Below are 20,836 nucleotides of genomic sequence, written 5' to 3' on the forward strand. Positions count from 1 at the left end.
CTTTCTTTCTTTCTTTCTTTCTTTCTTTCTAAGTTTATTCATTTATTTTTGGGAGAGACAGAGACAGTGTGAGTAGGGGAGGGGCAGAGAGAGAGAGGAGACACAATCCCAAGCAGGCTCTATGCTGCCAGCACAGACCCTGACATAGAGCTTGAACTCACAAAGCTGTGCGATCATGATCTGAGATGAAATGGGAGTTAGATGCTTAAACAACTGAGCCACCTAGATGCCCTTCTTTTTTGTTATTCGGGTTTTTTTTTAGGATTTTAATTTCTCTCTCTTTTTTGAAATGTTTATTTTGAGAGTGAGTGTGCCTGTGTGCAAGTGGGGAAGGGGCGGAGAGGGAGAATCCCAAGCAGGCTCCACACTGTCAGCACAGACCCCAGTGTGGGGCTGGATCTCACTGACTGTGAGGTGATAACTGGAGCCGAGATCAAGAGTTGGATGCTTAATTGACAGAGCCACCCAGGCACCCCTGTTATTTATTTATTTGTTTATTTTTAGTTTTGTTATTTTGTAGGCTGTGTGCTGAAGATAAGCCTGAGGTGCAAACTTCCTATCTTCTTACATCTTTTCTGAGGCTTTCCTTGGGCACATGTAGTCACTTTCCAGTTTTTCCCATATACTCAGTTGATTTTGAGTGTCTTAATCTTTAAGGTGTGGCTCTTAAAATGAGAAAAGCCAAAAATGATGGGAAGAAAAGAATCATGGCTCTTTAAATCTTCTAAAACTCCCGTCAGCCTGATGAGCAGGGCTTGTAACACCGGGAGCTGGTGCAACACTGGCTGTCTGTCTCTTTGCACCTCTCTTGTCAGAAGCAGCAGTCAGCACAGTCCCTCAGCACTTGTGGACAGCGTCCTTTTTGCCTACTCTTACTTTTCTCAAGTGTGTGCAGTCTGCTTTAAGAAGGTGTACACAACCGTCTGCCTGTTGTTGGAGTGGGGAATACATAGCTATTGCTGTGCTGAGAGCTGAAATTGCCCCACACTGACCACAGTTAACTCTAAGCCTTCCCCTGGAAGTTGCAAGCCTTCAGCAGAATTCACAGTTTTAAGACAATTTTATCAGACAGGTTCTGCCAGTGTAGTTATTTTGTAGGTGGGTGCCTCCTACTCTACTGGCTTCCCAGAATCCTAGATCATTGACTATTAAAATCAGGTCTCTTGTAGATTTGTTTTATTTTTTAAAGTTCATTTTGAGAGAGAGCTCGCAGGTGCGTGTGTGTAGGGGAAAGGGGGAGAGAATTCTGAGCTGGCTCTGCGCTGATAGTGCAGAGCCCAACGCAGGGCATGATCCCTCAAACCTTGAGATCATGACCTGAGCGAAGATCAGAGTCTAATGCTTAACCCACTGAGTCACCCCTCTTATAGATTTGTTTTAAAAGAAAGAAGTTTCTTGGGGTGCCTGGGTGGCTCAGTGAGTTAAGCACCCGATTCTTGATTTCAGCTCAGGTCATGATCTCATGATCTGTGAGTTAGAGCCCCATGTCCAGCTTCACGCTGACAGTGCAGAGCCTGCTTGGGATTCTCTATCTCCTGCTCTCTCTGCCCCTCCCCGGCTCTCTCTCTCTCTCTCAAAATAAATAAACTTTAAATAAATAAAGAAGTTTCTTGTGGAACTCTAATTTTGACCAAGAAAAATTATGCTCCTAAGACAAGTGAACAAATAATAAACTACAAAGCCAATAAAAACTGTTATTGCAGATCATTGAAACTCATGTCAGTAATTGAAATGAACTCATGATATTTTGCTCAGAATGAATCACTGCTATGAATGAAGAATACGCAGGTTTTCTCTTTTTGGTGTATGATAAAATATATATAAGATTTATCATTTTAGCCTTTTTAAAGTATGTAGTTCAGTTGCAATAAGTACATTTTACATTGTCATACAGCCATCACTGCTGTCCTTCTCTAGGACTTTTTCCTCACCCCAAAGTGATACTCTGTACCCATTAAACAATAACTTCCCATTTCTCTCCCTTCTAAGCCACAGGTTCTTTTTAAAATTTTGCATGTGTATTTTCAATGTGATGATTTAATTCTTTTATCAGTTTACTCTATTGGAAACACTTTGAAGTTTTCATTCATAGTTTTCTGTGATAGTTGGTATTTGCATAACAAGAATTTATCATTTATGTATGAAGATTGCATCTTGCTTTCATTAGCATTCTCAGTTTAATTTTTTTTAAATCACTTAATGATAGTATAAAAAAGCATGTGGTAGTTTCTCAGGTGATATAGAATGTACTTAAATATTTTAAATTAACATGAAAACAAAATTTTAAAAGCTATTTTCACACTTTCTACAAAAGCATTAGGTCTTCAGTGTAAAGAATACAGAGTTCAGGTTATTTCCTATAGACATGGCATAAGGTCATAAGAGTGCAGGTTAATGTAGTAGAATTAGGAATAGAAAAGGAGGGATAGCTATGTGACGGAGCAGAAAGTATGGCAGTAAATCCAGATGTGAAGGATTAACCGAGCCAAGGATGACTCCAAAGATAAGGAACCTGAGGTATCAGGGGACGGATTTTATCCCTAACAGAATTAGGGAAATATGGTAGACAAGCTAATTTGATACAAAACCATTTACTGGGTTAACAAGCTAAATCTACTGTGCAGGAAGAAGTATATTATTGGAGGTATGGTTTAGGAATTACTGATGTGCAAGAGTTGAGATTGATCACTGAGTTTTCCTCTAGAAGAGAGAACAATATTTAGATCAGCAGAAGCAAGTGTTAGGGCTTATTTTGTAGTTGGAGGCAAGAAGCAGGAACGGTGGCGTGCTGAACACGTAAGATGAGAATCATGATAATCAGGCTCCACCATCTAAGGAAGGGGATCTTACGACGGCAGAAGTCAGCAGTGTGGAACGCAGCAGAACACAAGGGCAGTAGTGGATGACAGCAAGTAAAATAACATTCATTGGGATCAGTAGCTGAAATTTACTCTTTTTCAAAGAAAATAGAGTTTTGTGTTTTCAGTGATTACTGATTACAGTATTGATTAAGGAGATTATGCTATTCCCCGCCCCCCCTTCTTAGATTTCCTGAGACTCTCTTTCTTACTATAAAATACTCTGATACTTTGTTTTAGAAGTTAAAACTAGCCAGCCAACATTACTTTGTTACTTAAAGACATTTACAAAAATAATTTGAGATGGCTTGGGATATCAGATATTTACTTTGGAGTATTTTAAACATTCCATTATAAACAGACATTTTAATATTGCAAAGTACTCTTGTTATAATTTATTTTACAATTATTTGTAACAGGTAGAAATATGGTAGTATAATTTATTTAGCTTTGTTTTAATTTGAGATTAAAGATTACAGTGTTAGTAGCCATATTGGTTTTAAGAAAAATCTTAGGTAGTTTTAGTGGGAAGAAAGTGAGAAAGACAAAATGGAAACGGTTTGAAGAAATAAACACTTGTTAGTAGTTCACTGAAGTAATTGTTACATTTGCTTTTTAGAAAATCGCTTCAAGAAATACATCAATCAGATTTTGGAGCATGGGCCTCTTCAAAAGATCGGAGAGGTCGTCTTGGACATTTAGAATCAGAACTTCTTTTTCTAAGCACACTTACTGGCATCAATATAAGAAATTACTCCATGAAAACAGAGGACCTAACAAACACTGAGAAGACAGACAAGAGTAAGCATTAACTTTAATTTGGAAGTGATGTTGAAGTTTACCTCATTACGCAGGAAATTGCTTGTCATGTCTTTGAATTAAAATCCTACAAGGTAACTATTTGACTATGTGGTGTGGTAAACTTGTTTTGTCAGGTGTCTTTTGAACATCACAGTGTGCATAATACTCTTTTAAAGCTGCCTGAAATAGATATTGAGGAAGACAGGCTTTGTCATTAAGTATTTTAATAGTCAAGTAACAGATAAGTGAAAGATAGCATGATTAATTTGCAAATCTTCAGAGTTGAGAGCTGTCTCATCTAAAGTGCTCTACTCCTTGGCCTGTGGCCAAGATAAATGTTTCAGGATCTGGACCATTTTCCAGAGGAGGGTTTCTGGTCCAAGTGATTGAGTGTTTATTGCCAAGAGTTTGTGATCTACTACTCCCTTATAAAGGGGAAGTTAATTCAGCTGTGCATCGGACGTGGGAACTTTGGGCAAGAGTATCAACCTTTAAGGAAAAGAATCACTTTCTTTAAATGCTTTTTGACTTTTCCACTGAAGTAACCCTCATGACAGGGAAGATAAAGTGAGTTGGACCTCAGAGGTCCTTGGGTAGCACACCTCGGCAGAAGTCTGAAATACATAAGAAATGGGTGATAGAATTTAAGTACTTGAGGTATTTGAAAGGAAAATAGGGAAAACAAAGAGGATGGGAGAGTGAGGTTTGGCCAGATATGTTTTGCTAGTGCAGAAATCTTAGTCTTCCCATTTTGCGTCTTCCTATGTTGACTTCGTTGTGGGGTACTTGGTGCAGCCTATTCAGAATGCTTTTGAATGGGCTTAATACCATGCTTCTCCCATTGCTGGCTTAGGTTTTAATTTTCCTGAATCTGCCAGCTTAGTTCTGTCAGCTTAGTCCTAGATTTGTTTTGTGTGATATCTAGCTCATCCATCTGATTTCCAGATTCCAAAATTAGGTTACTCTCCTTTTTTTTCTTTATTGTTGTGGAGTTGTGAGCTTCTAAAAATACCTTTGTTGGCAAAATTAGATGATGTTAAAGTCAAAATACTGGTTATCTCTTGAGGGACGAGTAGCCTGGGGAAGGACATGGAGAGCTTTATGGCATATTTTAAAATTTCTGTATCTTTATCTCAGTGGTAGTTAGATGGGAAACTCATGTTAAAAAAATATTGAGTTGTATACTTAGCAAAATGCATTTTATACATTTAAGTGTAAAGTTTTGAAAGGTTGATTTCATGTACTCTTTTTAGCTAGAGTCCGATAACGTTGGGAAAAACCCATTAGTTATGATTCAAACTTGTGTAGGGTATACTAGCATGTTCTATTTCTTATTGTAGTCTTTGGTATAATTGAGATATAGAAAGTACAAGTTATATTTAATTCATCTTTGCAAAGGTAAATCAGTTTGGTGCATATTTTTTTACCTATTTGCAGTGTAAATGCTAACATACAGCTTCACATGTATCCCCACATATGTTATAAATGTTCACAAAAATTAAGAGGTGTTTGAAGGAAACTTATTTGCAAATAAAATATTTGTTTTTTTCTGATTTACAGGTATAAAGAAAGTTCTACAGAGACACAGGTTATCAGGAAATTGCCACATGATTACATTTCAACTTGAATTTCAGATTCTGGAAATCCAGGTAAATGAAGGAGTATGTTGTGATAACAAAGATTCTGCTGCTGTGATTAAGCAATTCCCTCACTGCAGCCTTCAGTAATGGCTGAACTTGGGAGGAATTAATGAACTAGGGACCTCTTATAGTACATTTGTGCAAAGTGATACCATGTCAGAAAAATCTTTATAGTATAAACACCCTGGCAACTGCATATGGTTGTTGCTGAGGGTATGTGTGCTTTTATTGGAAGGCAGATAGCAAGATCCTTCTCATTTCTCAGAGGCCAGGACAATAGTGCTGGATGCCCTCATTAGTCTGCTGATATGCGAGCCTTCTATTACTTATTAGTTATCTGCTGGTGCCTAACAAATATCTCCCAAATTTTGTGGCTTGAAACAACAAAAAACTGTTTATCTCACCCATTTTCTGTGGATCAGGGATTTGGGAGTAGCTGAGTTGAGTGTTTATGTTCAGGGCCTCTCATGAGGTTGTGGTCATTTTGGAACCATAGCCGTTTGAAAGCTCAGGGGCTGGAAAATTAGACTCCAAAGTGGTTTGTGGTTACACCAGCAAGTTATATTGGACTGCTAAGACATGACACAAGAGAGGGATACTTTTGGCTAAGACTTTTGCGTAAAATCAGGAAGTAGATAGAAAGACAGTGTGTGGCATATGGCCAGGGTTGGGCAGAACAAGGCTCAGACACCTTCAAAGTATGGGTCCGATAAGAATGGGATCCAGGTGTAATTTTAAGAATTGACCGGGCCTGGGCACAAACTTTGATACCAGAAAAATAGTTCAACTAGTTGGTTTTGTGGACTGGGCCTACGTGGAGTATGTGTAAAGGAGGTGAACAGGGAAGCGGGGACAGGCTGTCTTGGTCTCAACTCATTGGTAACCAAAGCAGGTGCTGCCCAGGTGTCACAACCTAAGTCATATGGACAAGATGGTGCTTATATTCATGGTTAGGTACCAAGATTCCTGATCCTTGTCCTCAGCCACAAAAGCAGTCCCAAGTTTTCTCCTTTCGCATAGAGCAAGGACTGATGTCAGATAATCAGGACTCTGCCTCCTTAAGTGGTGATAGCCACCCCCAGCGAGTTGGAGCGCCCACTCTAGGTGCCTGGTGAGAGGTTTTGCTTCTTGAGAAGTCTTTGCAGTCCGTATCCCTGGTTGCTGCCTCTGGTCCTGCCAGGCAGAGAAGGGGCTGAGGGGTGTCTGGGGCCCTCAAAGGATGACCGAGCTCCCACCTCAGCGTATTCCCTTTTCTTTTATTTTTTATTATTTTTTTAAATTAAAAAAACAACTTTTTTAATGTTTTATTTCTGAGCGAGAGAGAGAGAGAGAGACAGCGTGAGCAGGGAGGGTCAGAGAGAGAGGGAGACACAGACTCTGAAACAGGCTCCAGCTCTGAGCTGTCAGTACAGAGCCCGATGTGGGGCTCGAACCCATGAACCGTGAGATCATGACCTGAGCCGAAGTCAGACGCTTAACTGACTGAGCCAGCCAGGTGCCCCAGCATATTCCCTTTACAAGACTGCTGAGATAACTGAGGACATTCACAGTGTGTCGTTTCCAGGGCTAGTTGAACAGGATATGTCACAGTCAGGGCATGGGTGATGAGTAGCCTTAGGGGAGGTAAACTTTTCCAGGTTGTTACCAGGCCTTGGGACCATACAGGGTCACCAAGGTGATATTACTGTGTTGCATGACCTAAAAACCTCAAAGATTATCTGCCAAAGACTAAAACAGAATGTGGATACAAAAGGATTGGTCTCATTTGGGATGGAAAGTCTGTGCTAAGATCCCATACTTCTCTTGGGGTGTCCAGGAACACCTGGGTTTTGTCCCATTGCAAAAGGTTGCATAGTCATGCCAATTGAATTCTCTCTCTCTCTCTCTCTCTTCTTTTGTTTTTGTTTTTAAGTTTATTTTTGAAAGAATATGAGTGTAAGTTGGGGAGGGGCAGTGAGGGAGGGAGAAAATCCCAAGCAGGTTCCCCACTGTCAGCACAGAGCTCAGTGCAGGGCTCGATCTTATGAACTGTGAGATCGTGACCTGAGCCAAAATCAAGAATTGGATGCTCAGCCAACTGAGCCACCCATGGGCCCCTGAATTTTTTCTTTTTGGGGCTAAGGTGATCCTATTTTCAGAGTAATGATATTCCACATACTTACCTGCATCCTGATCTCCATTAATGGACCAGGCCTACAGTCCATGTCAGGTTGGTGGAGTCAGAGGCCCAAGGTCCATCTCTGTGTCTAAGAAATCTGTAATAGCAGATTTCTATTCAATACATTGCCCTGGAGTGTCCTAGTAGCTTTTGGGTCCTTCAGGTTATTTCTCTTATTGTTTATCTTTTACACAGTCATTCCAAAGATTATATGGAGAATAGCTAGACTTTGTCCAAATTAGGCTCATTCTGGGAGCTTGTCCATAAGTCCAACTGAAAAAAGAAAGTTCTCCTTTGAAGTTGAGGTGAACCAGCTGCTGAGTAGAGCTGTACATTTCTGAATGGCTTGCCCCCAAAGATTGATTGGAGTGTTCATTAGTGGGGCTATGGCCTAAGAGATAAAATAGGCTGCAGTTTTTTTAAACTTCTTTTTGTTTTAGTTGTGTATTTTGGTCATCTTAAGACTCTGAAGGAAAACACCAATGGTAGTTTGATCCCATTATGAGTCAGATCAAGGATGACATCAAAGTTTGGGGGTATTTTTAATGACATGTTGTGCTTCTGAAGAATGGCTGCTACCTGACCAGAGGCATTCGCAGCATGAGCTGGAACTGGGTAACTCCTATAGTCGTTTGGCTTGCTGGTCCTGGGTGGCTGTTTGAGGCAGTGCAGACAAGACTGGAGCCACGTGGGGCCCTTCTGCAGTCACCATGTTCCCACCTTTTACTGGGCCATGGTGGCACCAGCCCATACATAATGTCATTAGTAACAGTACTTTGAGCTTAATATTATGATCCCATAGTACCAAAGCATGATTGAAAATTTTATGAGCATTTACTAATGGCTTAAATGTATACTATTAGCTCATTTGCTGAATAAATTGGAATTAGTTGAGCTGCATATGACAGAAAACTTAATAAAGGTGGATCAAAGTACTAGAAGTCTCTCTGTTGCTTAAACAAAATTGTAAGGTAAGCTTTCAGGAGCCAGGATGGTGACAATATGAGTATCAGGCTCTGCCATTAGCCTTGTGGCTTAGAAATCATGGTATGATGATGGTTTGAGCATGTAAGGTGTTGGGAAGGGGGATGGGCAAACAAGGGCTTACCTTTTCTGTTGAAAGATACTTTCTAGAAGTTGTAACATTCATCATTTTGACCTACACTATATTGGCCAGTAACTTAGTGCAAGAGAGGCTAGAAATTCAGTCTTTGTTATGCATGGCCATGAGACCAGTGAAAAATTGGTGCAAGAAAGAAGTACAAGTTTTGGGAACTACCAGTAGTTTCTGTTCCATATGCCTTAGGAGATGCAGGGACGAAAAATCTAAGAAGAGGACAGTTGATATTCTTTGAAAGACAAAGATACATAGTAACTGCTGAATCTCTAAAGAGATACAAGTTGTCATTGTTTACATTTCAAAATAGTAGGAATTTTTTTAGGTTTATTTGAGAGAGAGCGTGCTGGTGCATGCAAGTGGGGGAGGGGAAGAGAGAGAGGGTGAGAGAGAGAATCCCAAGTAGGCTCCTCAGTGTCAGTGCAGAGCCCAGAGTGGGGCTTGCGCTCATGACATTTGAGATTATGACATGAGCTGAAGTTGGATGCTTAACTGACTAAGCCACCCAGATGCCCCAAAATAGTAAGAATTTTTGAACTGCTCAATTTTACTTAATTTGCTGCAGACTTTGGCTGGTTATGTTAACAACATTTGGTTTCTCTCTGCACCTTTCCAATTTTATGATTTTTCTTGAAAAGCAGATTACTAAGTAAGATGTTTCAAACAGTCACAGACAACTCTCGAAAAAGGAAGATTTTAGGAATGAGTCATATGTGGGAGAAGTAGGGAACAACCAACTATATTTCTTTGTTGCTTAGAATTCTAATGTAATGGGGGCGCCTGGGTGGCTTAGTCAGTTAAGCGTCCGACTTTCGCTTAGGTCATGATCTCGTGGTTCGTGGGTTCGAGCCCCGCATCGGGCTCTGTGCTGACTGCCAGCTCAGAGCCTGGAGCCTGTTTCAGTCTGTGACTCCCTCTCTCTCTGACCCTCCCCTGCTCGTGCTGTCTCTCTGTCTCCTAGAAATAAATAAAACATTAAAAAAATATATAGATAATTCCTTTAAAAAAAAAAAAGAATTCTAATGTAATGACCTGATGAGAATTTTAAAAAACTTTTTATTACTTAATGGTAAATACCTACATATTCTAGGCCTCTTTGTGTAAATATGACTTTAGAATATTAGACCTGCTTAGTCTTAGGAGATACGCATGTTCAGATTTTTTATAGTTGAGACTTATAGGAAAAAAAAAGAATGAAGACACTGCAACTTTCTGATTCTTAAACATTTTTTTAAACAAAATTTCCACTAGAGGGAGATATTTAACCATCAGAAAATTGAAAAGTAACCTAAATAATAAAACTATTATACTTAATATTGTTATAATAAAATCATAGTAATACAAGGTGAGAACCGTAAGTGACTTATAAGGTCTCTATATGACTATTAAGCTCAGTGCTCTTATTTTATAGGGAAATGCATCAAGGGAGTTTGAATGATTACCCATGTTGGCACAGTTGTTATTGTCAGAGGTGATTGGAATATACAGTGCTGTTCTCTAGAGTTCCTCTCTGGTGTCATAAGAACATCAGAATTAACATGTGTCCATATTCATCTTCCATAATAAGTCAGATGGGTGTCAGTTTGTAGGGAGAAGGACTAAGTATGTTTTTGTAACTACTTACCCTAAAACCCAATGAAATGAATAAAATGATTCCAAAGTAGGGAAATTTTGAGTTAATATCTGGTCTTGGAACACCCTCAACTACTGGGAGCTATTAAAAATAAAATAGGCTACTTGAATAATCACAAATGTTTGAGAAACAATTAAGAGCCATTGTGGTGTTGAGTGATAAACTTCATCTCCTGAATAAGATCAACCATACAAGACTGGGAGAAACAGGTGTTTCTTGTAATGTGTAAAAGCCAATGTAGAAAGTCAAGGAAAATGAAGAATCAGAGGAAATATGTTCCAAACTAAAGAAGATAAGACTTTGCAGCAGAAATGAAGAATACAGTAACTGCACTGAAAAATACAACAGCAGACTCAATAGATGAAAGGATCAGTGAACTTAAATACAGGGCAGAGGAACTGACCCAGCCAGAGAAGCAAAAAGAAAAAAGAATAAAAAAGGAAAGATAACTTAAGGGACTTACAGGGCAACATCAAGTGAACTGACATTGACGTTATAGGAATCTCAGAGGAAGAAAGAGAAAAGGCCAGAAAATTTCTGTGAAGAAAAAGTGGGTGGGAAGCTTCTTAATCTTAGGAAAGAAACAGACATCCAGATACAGGAATCCCAGAGAGTTTCAAAGAAGATGAGCCCAGAAGAGACCAAGACACATAAATAAAATATCAAAAGTTAAAAACAAGGAGAGAATCTTAAAAGCAACAAGAGAAAAGGAATTTGTTAAGTATAAGGAACACCTCATTAGACTTTTAGCAGATTTTGCAGCAGAAATGTTTCAGGCCAGAAGGAAGTAGCACAATATATTCAGAGTGCTGAAAGAAAAAAAATTTCCAAACAAGAATACTCTTATCTGACAAAATTATCAAAAATTTAAGGAGAGAGAAAAGTTTTCCAGACAAACAAAACCTGGAGTTGATAATCACTAAACTGACCTTAATAAGAAATGTTAAAGAGACTTGTTTAAGCTGAAAAGAAAGGGTCCTTATTAGTACATGGACACATGAAAGTATAAATCTCACTGGTAAAGGTAAATATACAGTAAAGTTAATAGGTTAATACCTTATAAAGCTAGTGTGAAGGTTAAAAAATGATAGTAAAAATAACGTAATCAGTTAAGGGATACTTGTGACAAAAAGATGTAAAATTACATGGAAGGAGAGTAAAAATGTAGAGCTTTATTTGTTCAAATGTAAGTTGCTATTACCTTAAAGTAGACTATTACAAATACAAGTTATATGTAAGTGTCAGGGTAACCACAAACCAAAAACTTATAGTAGATACACAAAAGATAAGGGGAAAGGGATCTAAGTGTACCTACCACTAAAGAAAGTCAAGAAGCCAAGGAAGAGAGTAAAAGCAGAACAACTGAGGAAATACAAACAACCAGAAAATAACAAAATGACAATAAGTACATACCTATTAATAATTACTTTGATTGTAAAGTGACTAAATTCTCTAAACGAAACTATAGAGTGGCTGAATGGATAAAAAACAAGACCCATCTATATATTGCCTACAAGAGACTCACTTCAGATATAAGGACAAACACATACTGAAAGTGAAGGGATGGATAGAAAAAGATATTCCATGTAAATGGAAACCAGAAGAAAGCTGGGGTAGCTATACTTCTATTAGACAAAATAGACTTAAAAGGTTTTTTTTAATGTTTATTTTTGAGAGAGAGAGAGAAAGAGCATGAGTGGTGGAGGGGCAGAGAGAAAGGAGACACAGAATCTAAGCAGTCTTTAGGCTCTGAGCTGTCAGCATAGAACTTGAGAGGCAGGGCTCGTACTCCCAGACCATGAGAACATGACCTGAGCTGAAGTGCTTAACTGACTGAGCTACCCAGGCGCCCCTAGACAAAATAGACTTAAACAAAGACTATCATTAGAGATAAAGCAGGACATTATATAACAACAAAGGGGCTGACACAACATGAGAATATAACATTTGTAAATATCTGTGTACCCCAAAATAGGAGCACCTAAGTATATAAAAAATACTAAAACACCTAATGGAAGAAATGGACAGCAGTACAGTAATGGTAGTGGACTTTAATATCCCACTTACATCAATGGATAGATCATCCAGACAATAAGAAAACATGGGCTTTTAAGTGACAGGTTAGATCAGATGCACTTAACACATACATACGGAGCATTCCATTAACAAATAAGAGAATACATTTTTCTCAAGTGCACATGTACCATTCTCCAGGATAGATTATATGTTTGACCATAAAACACATTGTGACAGTTTAAGAAGATTAATATCAAGCAACTTTTCTGACCACAGTTGTAAGAAGAAAACTGGAAGGTGCACAAAGATGTGGAGATTAAACAACATGCTACTAAAAAATTGACAAGTTAATGAAGAAATCAAATGAGAAATAATAAAAAACCTTGTGACAAAGGAAAATAAAAATATAACATACCGAAGTTCTGGAATGCAGCAGAGCAATTCTAAAAGGGAAGTTCATAGCTATAAATTTATACCTCAAGAAACAAGAAAAAATTTTAAAAACCTATTTTAACACCTCACTGAACTAGAAAAGAAAAACAGACAAATAAATAGAGCCCATAGTTGGAAGGAACTTACAAAGCTCAGAGCAGAAATAAGTGAAACAGAGTCTAAAAAGGCAACAGAAAAGACTAGTGAAACCAAGAGTTGTTTTCTTTGAAAGATAAACAATAATATTTTGAGAGAGAACTCAAAATCAGAAGTGAAAGAAGAGACATTACGGTTGATATCACAAAAATAGAAAGGATAATAAGAATACAATTATATGCCAACATATTGGACAATCTAGAAAAAATAAATCAATTTCTAGAGACTTGAGCCTTCTGAGACTGAATCAAGAAGAAATAATCTGAAAAGACTTGTTACTAGTAAGATTAAATGAGTAATTGAAAACCTTCTAGCAAACAAAAATCTAGGACTAGAAAGCTTTACTGGAGAATTCTATCTAACATTCAAAGAAGAATTAATACCAATCCTTCTCTAATACTTACAAAAATATAGAAGAAAGAAGATCCATAAACTCACTTTAAGAGGCCTGTGTTACCCTAAACCGGACAAGGACATCACAAGAAAAGAAAATTATATGCCAATATTGCCAATGAACATAGATGCAAAAACCCTCAACAAAATATTAACAAACTAAATACAGCAATACAGTAAGAAAATTATACACCTTGATCAAGTGGAATTAATTCCAGGGGTGCAAGGGTGGTTTAACATTTGCAACAATCCATGCAATATATCACATTAACAAAACGAAGGATAAAAAAATCATATGATCATCTCAATAGATATAGGAAAAGTAGTTGAGAAAATTCAACATCCTTTTTTATATTAACACCCAAGAAATAGGTATAAGAGGGAGCATACTTCAATATAATAAAGGTATTTATGACAAACCCACATTATACTCAATGGTGAAGAGATGAAAGAATTTCTTCTAAGATAAGGAACAGGGCTTACCCTTGCCACTTTGATTCAACATAGTATTGGAAGTCCTAGCCAGAGGAATTAGGGAAGAAAAAGAAATAAAAGGCATTCACATTGGAAAGGAAGAAGTAAAACTATCACTATTTGCAGATGACATGGTATTTTATATAGAAAACCCTAAAGTGGGGCGCTTGGATGCCTCAATCAGAGGAAAACGCAACTCTTGATCTCATGGTCATGAGTTCAGGTCCCACACTGCATATAGAGATTATTTAAAGAAAGAAAAGAAGAGGAGAAAAGAAAAGAGAAGATAACTTAAAAAGAAATCTTGAGGACTCTCCGGGCGCACTGCAGACCTCTGGGTATCGCAGGGGACCTCGGGCTGGGGACTCGCAGAGGTGCGTGCGCGGCAGCGAGGTGCAGCTGGGCACCCAGGACAGAAATTGGAGGACTGGCCAAGCACCGGACAGCTCGAGAAGTGCCGACTGAGTGTGTCTGCCCCCAGCAAAAGCATCGGCGCCTGACGAACTGGAAGTCAGAATGAAAGACACGGCTGGCTCATCACCTCTCCACTGCTGGTAGGGCCACCTCAGTAAACAAGCAAAGTACACGAGGTGGAGAGTCCCAAATACTGCTACGGGAGGGAAACAAAATAGCCAAACTCTCAGCAAGAGAACCCAAAAGACACCATTCAAAGAACACTTTCTGAACAGACAGCCCTAAACAAAGAGCCCTCTTTAATACAGCAGAACTCGCAGGGACCGAGTGTACAACAAGCTTTTAAAATTAACAAGAGATAGAAAGCTAACCAAAATGATGAAATGGAAGAACCCTCCTCCAAAGAAATTTCAGGAAGAATTGACAGCTAAAGAACCGTTCAAAACGGATATAAGCAACATAACTGAACAAGAATTTAGAACAATAGACATAAAATTAATCGCTCGGCTTGAAAAAAGCATGGAAGACATCAGAGAAACTATTGCTACAAAGACTATGGAGCTTAAAAATAATTGTGATGAATTAAAAAACGCTATAAATGAGATATATAATAAAATGGAGGAGTCTAATGCACGGATTGAAGAGGCAGAAAGGAGAATAAGTGAATTAGAAGACACAATTATAGAAAAAGGAAGCTGAGAAAAAGAGAGATAAACTGATACAGGAACACAAAAGGAGAGTTAGAGAGTGCAGCAATACAATCAAATGGAACAATATCCGTATCATAGGAATCCGAGAAGAGGAAGAGAGAGGGAAATGTGCTGAAGGAGTCCTGGAACAAATTAGATCAGAGAACTTCCCCAAGCTGGGGAGGGAAGTAGATGTTGAAATCCAAAAGGCACAGAGAACTCCCCTCAGATGTAATTTGAATTGATCTTCTGCATGACATATCATAGTGAAACTGGCAAAATACAAGGACAAAGAGAGAATTTTGAAAGCAGCTAGGGAGAAAAGGGCCCTCACATACAAAGGGAAACCTATCAGAGTGGTGACAGACTTATCTACTGAAACTTGGCAGGCCAGAAAGGAATGTCAGGAGATCTTCAATGTGATGAACAGAAAAAATATGCAGCCAAGAATCCTCTATCCAGCAAGCCTGTCATTCAGAATAGAAGGAGAGATAAGAGTCTTTCCAAATAAAGAAAAATTGAAAGAATTTGTCACCACTGAACCAGCCCTACAAGAAATCCTGAGGGGGACTCTCTGAGGGAAGTGTTGCAAGGAACGCAAGATGCTAGAGACACCACCACAAGCATGAATCCCACAAACAACACAATGAGTCTAAACCCACATATTTCAATAATAACACTGAATGTAAATGGACTAAATGCCCCCAATCAAAAGACATAAGGTAGCAGAATGGATAAAAAAACAAAATCCATCTATTTGCTGTCTACAAGAAACTCATTTTAGACTGGAGGACACCTTCAGATTGAAAGTAAGGGTATGAAAGTAATGGTATGGAGAAATATCTATCATGCTACTAGAAGTCAAAAGAAAGCTGGGGTAGCTATACTTACATCACACAAACTGGACTTTAAAGTAAAGACAATAACAAGGGATAAAGAAGGGCTTTATATAATAATTAAAGGGTCTATCCATCAGGAAGAGCTGACAATTATCAATGTCTACACACCAAATATGGGAGTACCTAAATACATAAAACAATCACAAACAGAAACAGTCTTATCGATAAGAACGTGCTAATAGCAGGGGACTTTAATACTTCACTTACAGCAATGGATAGATCAACTAGACAGAAAATCACTAAAGACACAATGGACTTAAATGACACATTGGACCAGATGGATTTGACAGATAGATTTAGAACTCTACATCCTGAGGCCATGGAATTCACTTTCTTCTCAAGTGCGCATGGCACATTCTCCAAGATAGATCACATACTGGGACATAAAGCAGCCCTCAATAAATATAAAAGAATTGAGATCATACCATGCACACTTTCAGATCACAATGCTATGAAACTCGAAAGCAATCACAGGAAGAAGTCTGGAAAACCCCCCAAAACATGGAGGCTAAAGAACACCCTACTAAAGAATGAATGGGCCAATCAGATCAGACAATTAGAGAAGAAATTAAAAAATCTATGGAAACAAATGAAAATGAGAATACAACAATCCAAACCCTATGGGATGTGGCGAAATCAGTCCTAAGAGGAAATTACATTGCACTCCAATTTCAAGAATTAGAAAAAGTGCAAGTGCAAAATCTAACAGCTCACCTAAAGCAACTAGAGGGACAGCAACAAGAGCACCCCAAACCCAGTAGAAGAAGAGAAATTATAAAAACTAGGGCAGAAATAAACAGTAGAGAAACCAAAGAAACAGTTGAACAGATCAATGAAACCAAGAGTTGGTTTTTTGAAAAAATAAACAAAATTGACAAACCTCTAACCAGGCTTCTGAAAAAGAAAAGAGAGAGCACTCAGACAAAATCATGAATGAAAATGGACTGATTACTACCAACCCCTCTGAAATATGAGCGATTATCAGGAATACTATGAAAAACTATATGCCAAGAAACTGGACAACTTAGAAGAATGGACAACTTCCTAAACACACACTCACTACCAAAATTCACACCAGAAGAGATAGACAACCTGAACAGACCCGTAACACGTGAGGAAATTGAATCAGTTATCAAAAATCTCCCAACAAATAAGAGCCCTGGGCCAGATGGCTTCCCTGAGGAATTCTACCGGACATTTAAAACAGCATTAATACCCATTCTTCTCAAACTATTCCAAAAAATAGAAATCGAAGGAAAACTTCTGGATTCATTTTATGAAGCCAGCATCACTTTGATTCCCAAGCCAGACAGAGACCCAGCAAAAAAGGAGAACTACAGGCCAATAGCCTTGATGAATATGGATGCAAAAATCCTCAACAAAATACTTGCAAATCAAATCCAACAGCACATAAAAAGTATTATCCACCAAGATCAAGTGGGATTCATCCTGGATTACAGGGCTGGTTCAATATTCGCAAATCAATCAGTGTGATACATCACATCAACAAAAGAAAAGATAAAAACCATATGATCCTGTCGATAGATGCAGAAAAAGCATTTGACAAAATACAGCATCCCTTTTTAATAAAGACCCTAGAGAAAGTCGGGATACAAGGAACTTACGGAAACATCATAAAAGCCATCTATGAGAAGCCCTCAGCTAACATCATCCTCAACGGGGAAAAACAGAGAGCTTTCCCCCTGAGATCAGGAACACGACAGGGATGTCCATTCTAACCACTGTTTAACATATTGCTGAAAGTCCTAGAATCAGCCATCAAACAACAAAAGGAAATAAAACGCATCAGAATTGGCAAAGAAGTCAAACTTTCACTTTTCGCAGATGACATGATACTCTACATAGAAAACCCGACAGACTCCACCAGAAGCCTACTAGAACTGATCCAAGAAATCAGCCAAGTCGCAGGGTACAAAATCAACGTACAGAAATCCTTTGCATTTTTATACACCAACATGGGGAATGGATCATTTCAAAAAATGGTGTTAAAAATCTGGATAGCTCTAGACACATGAAACGATGCTCAGCATCCCTCCTCATCAGGGAAATACAAATCAAAACCACACTGAGATACCACCTCACGCTGATCAGAGTGGCTAAAATGAGCAGATCAGAGGACTCCAGATGCTGGCAGTGATGTCGAGAAACGGGCACCCTCCTACACTTTTGGTGGGAATGTACACTGGTGCAGCCCCTCTGGAAAACTGTATGGGGGTTCCTCAAAAAATTAACAATAGAACTCCCCTATGACCCAGCAACAGCACTGCTAGGAATTTACCCAAGGGATACAGGAGTGCTGATGCATAGGGGCATATGGACCCCAATGTTCATAGCAGCACTCTGAACAATAGCCAAAACGTGGAAAGAGCCTAATAAGTGTCCATCAGCCGACGAATGGATCAAGAAGATGTGGTTTATCTATACGATGGAATACTACATGGCAATGAGAAAGAATGAAATCTGGCCATGTGTAGCAACCTGGATGGACCTTGAGGGTGTTATGCTTTAGCGAAATAAGTCAGGCTGAGAAGGACAGCTACCATATGTTTGCACATATAGGAGGATTGGGAGGAACTTATCGGAGGCCTGTGGGGAGAAGAAGGGGAAAAATAGTGGGGGAGAGGGAGGGAGGCAAATCAAGAGAGAATCTTGAATGCCGAGAACAAACTAAGGGCAGATGGGGGTTGGGGGGAGGGGAATGGGGGTGATGGGCATGGAGGAGGACACTTGTTGGGATTAGCACTGCGTGTTATATGGAAACCAACTTGACAGTTAACTATTAAAAAAAGATTTAAAAAAAGAAATGTCACATAACTATCAGGTCCCACATAATGGCAGAATGGGTGAACCTACTAAGAAAATGGACATAGGTCTGTTCCTATGTGACTCATCCCGGGCTGATATCCACATCTACTTTTAGTGTCACTTAAAAGTTTTCTTTTTAATTTAATGAAATGTTGGCAAAATGAAAAATGGAAAAATGAGTACAGGATATTAAACCCAATTATACCATTTAAAATAATAATAATAATAAAAATAAAAAGAAATCTTGGGGCGCCTGGGTGGCTTAGTCGGTTAAGCGTCCGACTTTCGCTTAGGTCATGATCTCGCGGTTCGTGGGTTCGAGCCCCGCGTCGGGCTCTGTGCTGACTGCCAGCTCAGAGCCTGGAGCCTGTTTCAGATTCTGTGTCTCCCTCTCTCTCTGACCCTCCCCTGTTTACGCTGTCTCTCTCTATACTAGAAATAAAATAAATAAATAAATAAAAAGAAATCTTGAAAACCCTGAAGAATCCACCAAGAAACGTTTGAACGTATAAGTTAATTTAGTAAAGCTTCCAGATATAAAATCAACATACAAAAATCTATTCTTTTTCTGTACGCTAATAATGAACTGTAAGGAAGAGAAATTATGAAAACAACTGCCACAAAAAGATTGAAATACCTACAGGAGATCAAAAACCTGTGTATTGTAAACTAGAAGACATTGATTGACCAGAGAAATTGAAGGCGGAAATACATGGAAAGATATATTGTGCTCATAGATTAGAAGAATTAATATTTTTTCATGTCCACAGTTCTGAAAGGAATCTGTAGATTCAAGTACAATCCCTATCAAAAGTCCTATGGCAAGTTTCACAAAAATAGAAAATACAATTCTAAAATGTATATGGAGCCATAAAAGATCCCTTATAGACAGTGGAATCTTGCAAAAGGAACAAACCTGGAGGCATCATGATTCCTGACTTCAAGTTGCATTACAAAAGCTGTAGTAATTAAAACAGTATGGTATTGGGGCGCCTGAGTGGCTCAGTTGGCTAAGTGTCAGACTTTGGCTGAGGTCATGATCTTGCGGTTCGTGGTTTCAAGCCCCACGTCGGGCTCTGTGTTGACAGGTAGCTCAGATCCTGGAGCCTGTCTTCAGATTCTGTATCTCCCTCTCTATCTGACCCTCCCCTGCTCACGCTGTGTCTTTCTCTCTCAAAAATAAATAAAACATTAAAAAAATAGGAAAAAAATAAAATAGTATGGTATTGGCATAAAAAGATTAATGGAACTGAATTGACAAACTGGAACTAAACCCACACATGTGGTAAGTTAATTTGTGACTGTCAAGACTATACACTGGGGAAAGGACTCTCTGTTCACTAAATGGTGTCCAGAAACCTGAACAGCCACGTGCAAAAGGATGAAGCTGAACCTCTGTCGTATACCATACACAAAAAATTAACCCAAACTTTACTAAACGCTTAAATGTAAGACCAGAAACCATAATTATCCTAGAGGAAAGCATAGGCAGTAAGCTCCTTGACATGTCCTGGTATTGATTTTTTTGCTTGATACCAAAAGCAAAAATAAAGAAGTGCGACTCCATCAAACTAAAAAATTTCCCGACAGTAAAGGAAATCATCAGCAGAATGAAAAGTTAACCCTTGGAATAAGAGAAAGTATCTCCAAATCCTATATCTCATGGGGTTAATATCCAGAATACGTAAAGAACTGCTGTAACTCAATTGCAAAATAAACAATTTGATTTAAAAATGGGCAGAGAGGGGCGCCTGGGTGGTTAAGTCAGTTAAGTTGGTTAAGTGTCCAACTTTGGCTCAGGTCATGATCTCATGGTTCGTGGGCTGGATCCCAGAGTCGGGCTCTGTGCTGATGGGTAGCTCAAAGCCTGGACCCTGTTTTCAGATTCTGTATTTCCCTATCTCTCTGACCCTCCCCTGCTCACACTGTCTCTATCTCTCTCTCAAAAATAAATAAAACATTAAAAAAAATTTTTTTTAATTGGTAGAGAATCTGAATGGACTTTTTTTTCACAAAGACATACGGATGGCCAGATAGGTACATGAAAAATTCAGGGTATAGAAATCAAAACCACAATGAAATAGCAATTTACACCTGTTAGGATAGCTATTATAAATGAGACAAAAAATAACAAGTATTGGCCAGGATGTGGAGGAAGGGGAACTCTTGTGTACTATTGACTGTTGGTGGGAATGTAAATTTGTATAGTCAGTATAGAAAAGAATAATGGAATGCCTTCCAAAATTAAAAAAAACAAAACCAAACCTACTACATCATCCAGGAATGCCACTTCTAGGTATGTATCTGAAGGAAACAAAAACACTGAAACA

The 20,836-nt window shown here is 38.7% G+C and overlaps 1 protein-coding gene across 2 annotated transcripts in view; it reads left to right on the forward strand.

Moving 5' to 3' along the window:
• The first annotated feature begins 3,525 nt into the window (after positions 1-3,525).
• The window catches only part of CENPP (centromere protein P), a 222,571-nt gene continuing 205,260 nt past the window's right edge, over positions 3,526-20,836 (forward strand). For both annotated transcript variants that reach the window (XM_077773966.1, XM_077773967.1), the window contains exons 1-2: positions 3,526-3,659; positions 5,220-5,308. In XM_077773966.1, the coding sequence (XP_077630092.1) occupies positions 3,617-3,659; positions 5,220-5,308 (132 nt within the window). In that variant the 5' untranslated portion in view covers positions 3,526-3,616. The remainder of the gene's footprint in view (positions 3,660-5,219; positions 5,309-20,836) is intronic.

The sequence above is a fragment of the Crocuta crocuta genome, unplaced genomic scaffold (assembly GCF_008692635.1).
Source record: "Crocuta crocuta isolate KB4526 unplaced genomic scaffold, BGI_CrCroc_1.0 scaffold866, whole genome shotgun sequence".
In the NCBI taxonomy this organism is placed as follows: Eukaryota; Metazoa; Chordata; class Mammalia; order Carnivora; family Hyaenidae; genus Crocuta; species Crocuta crocuta.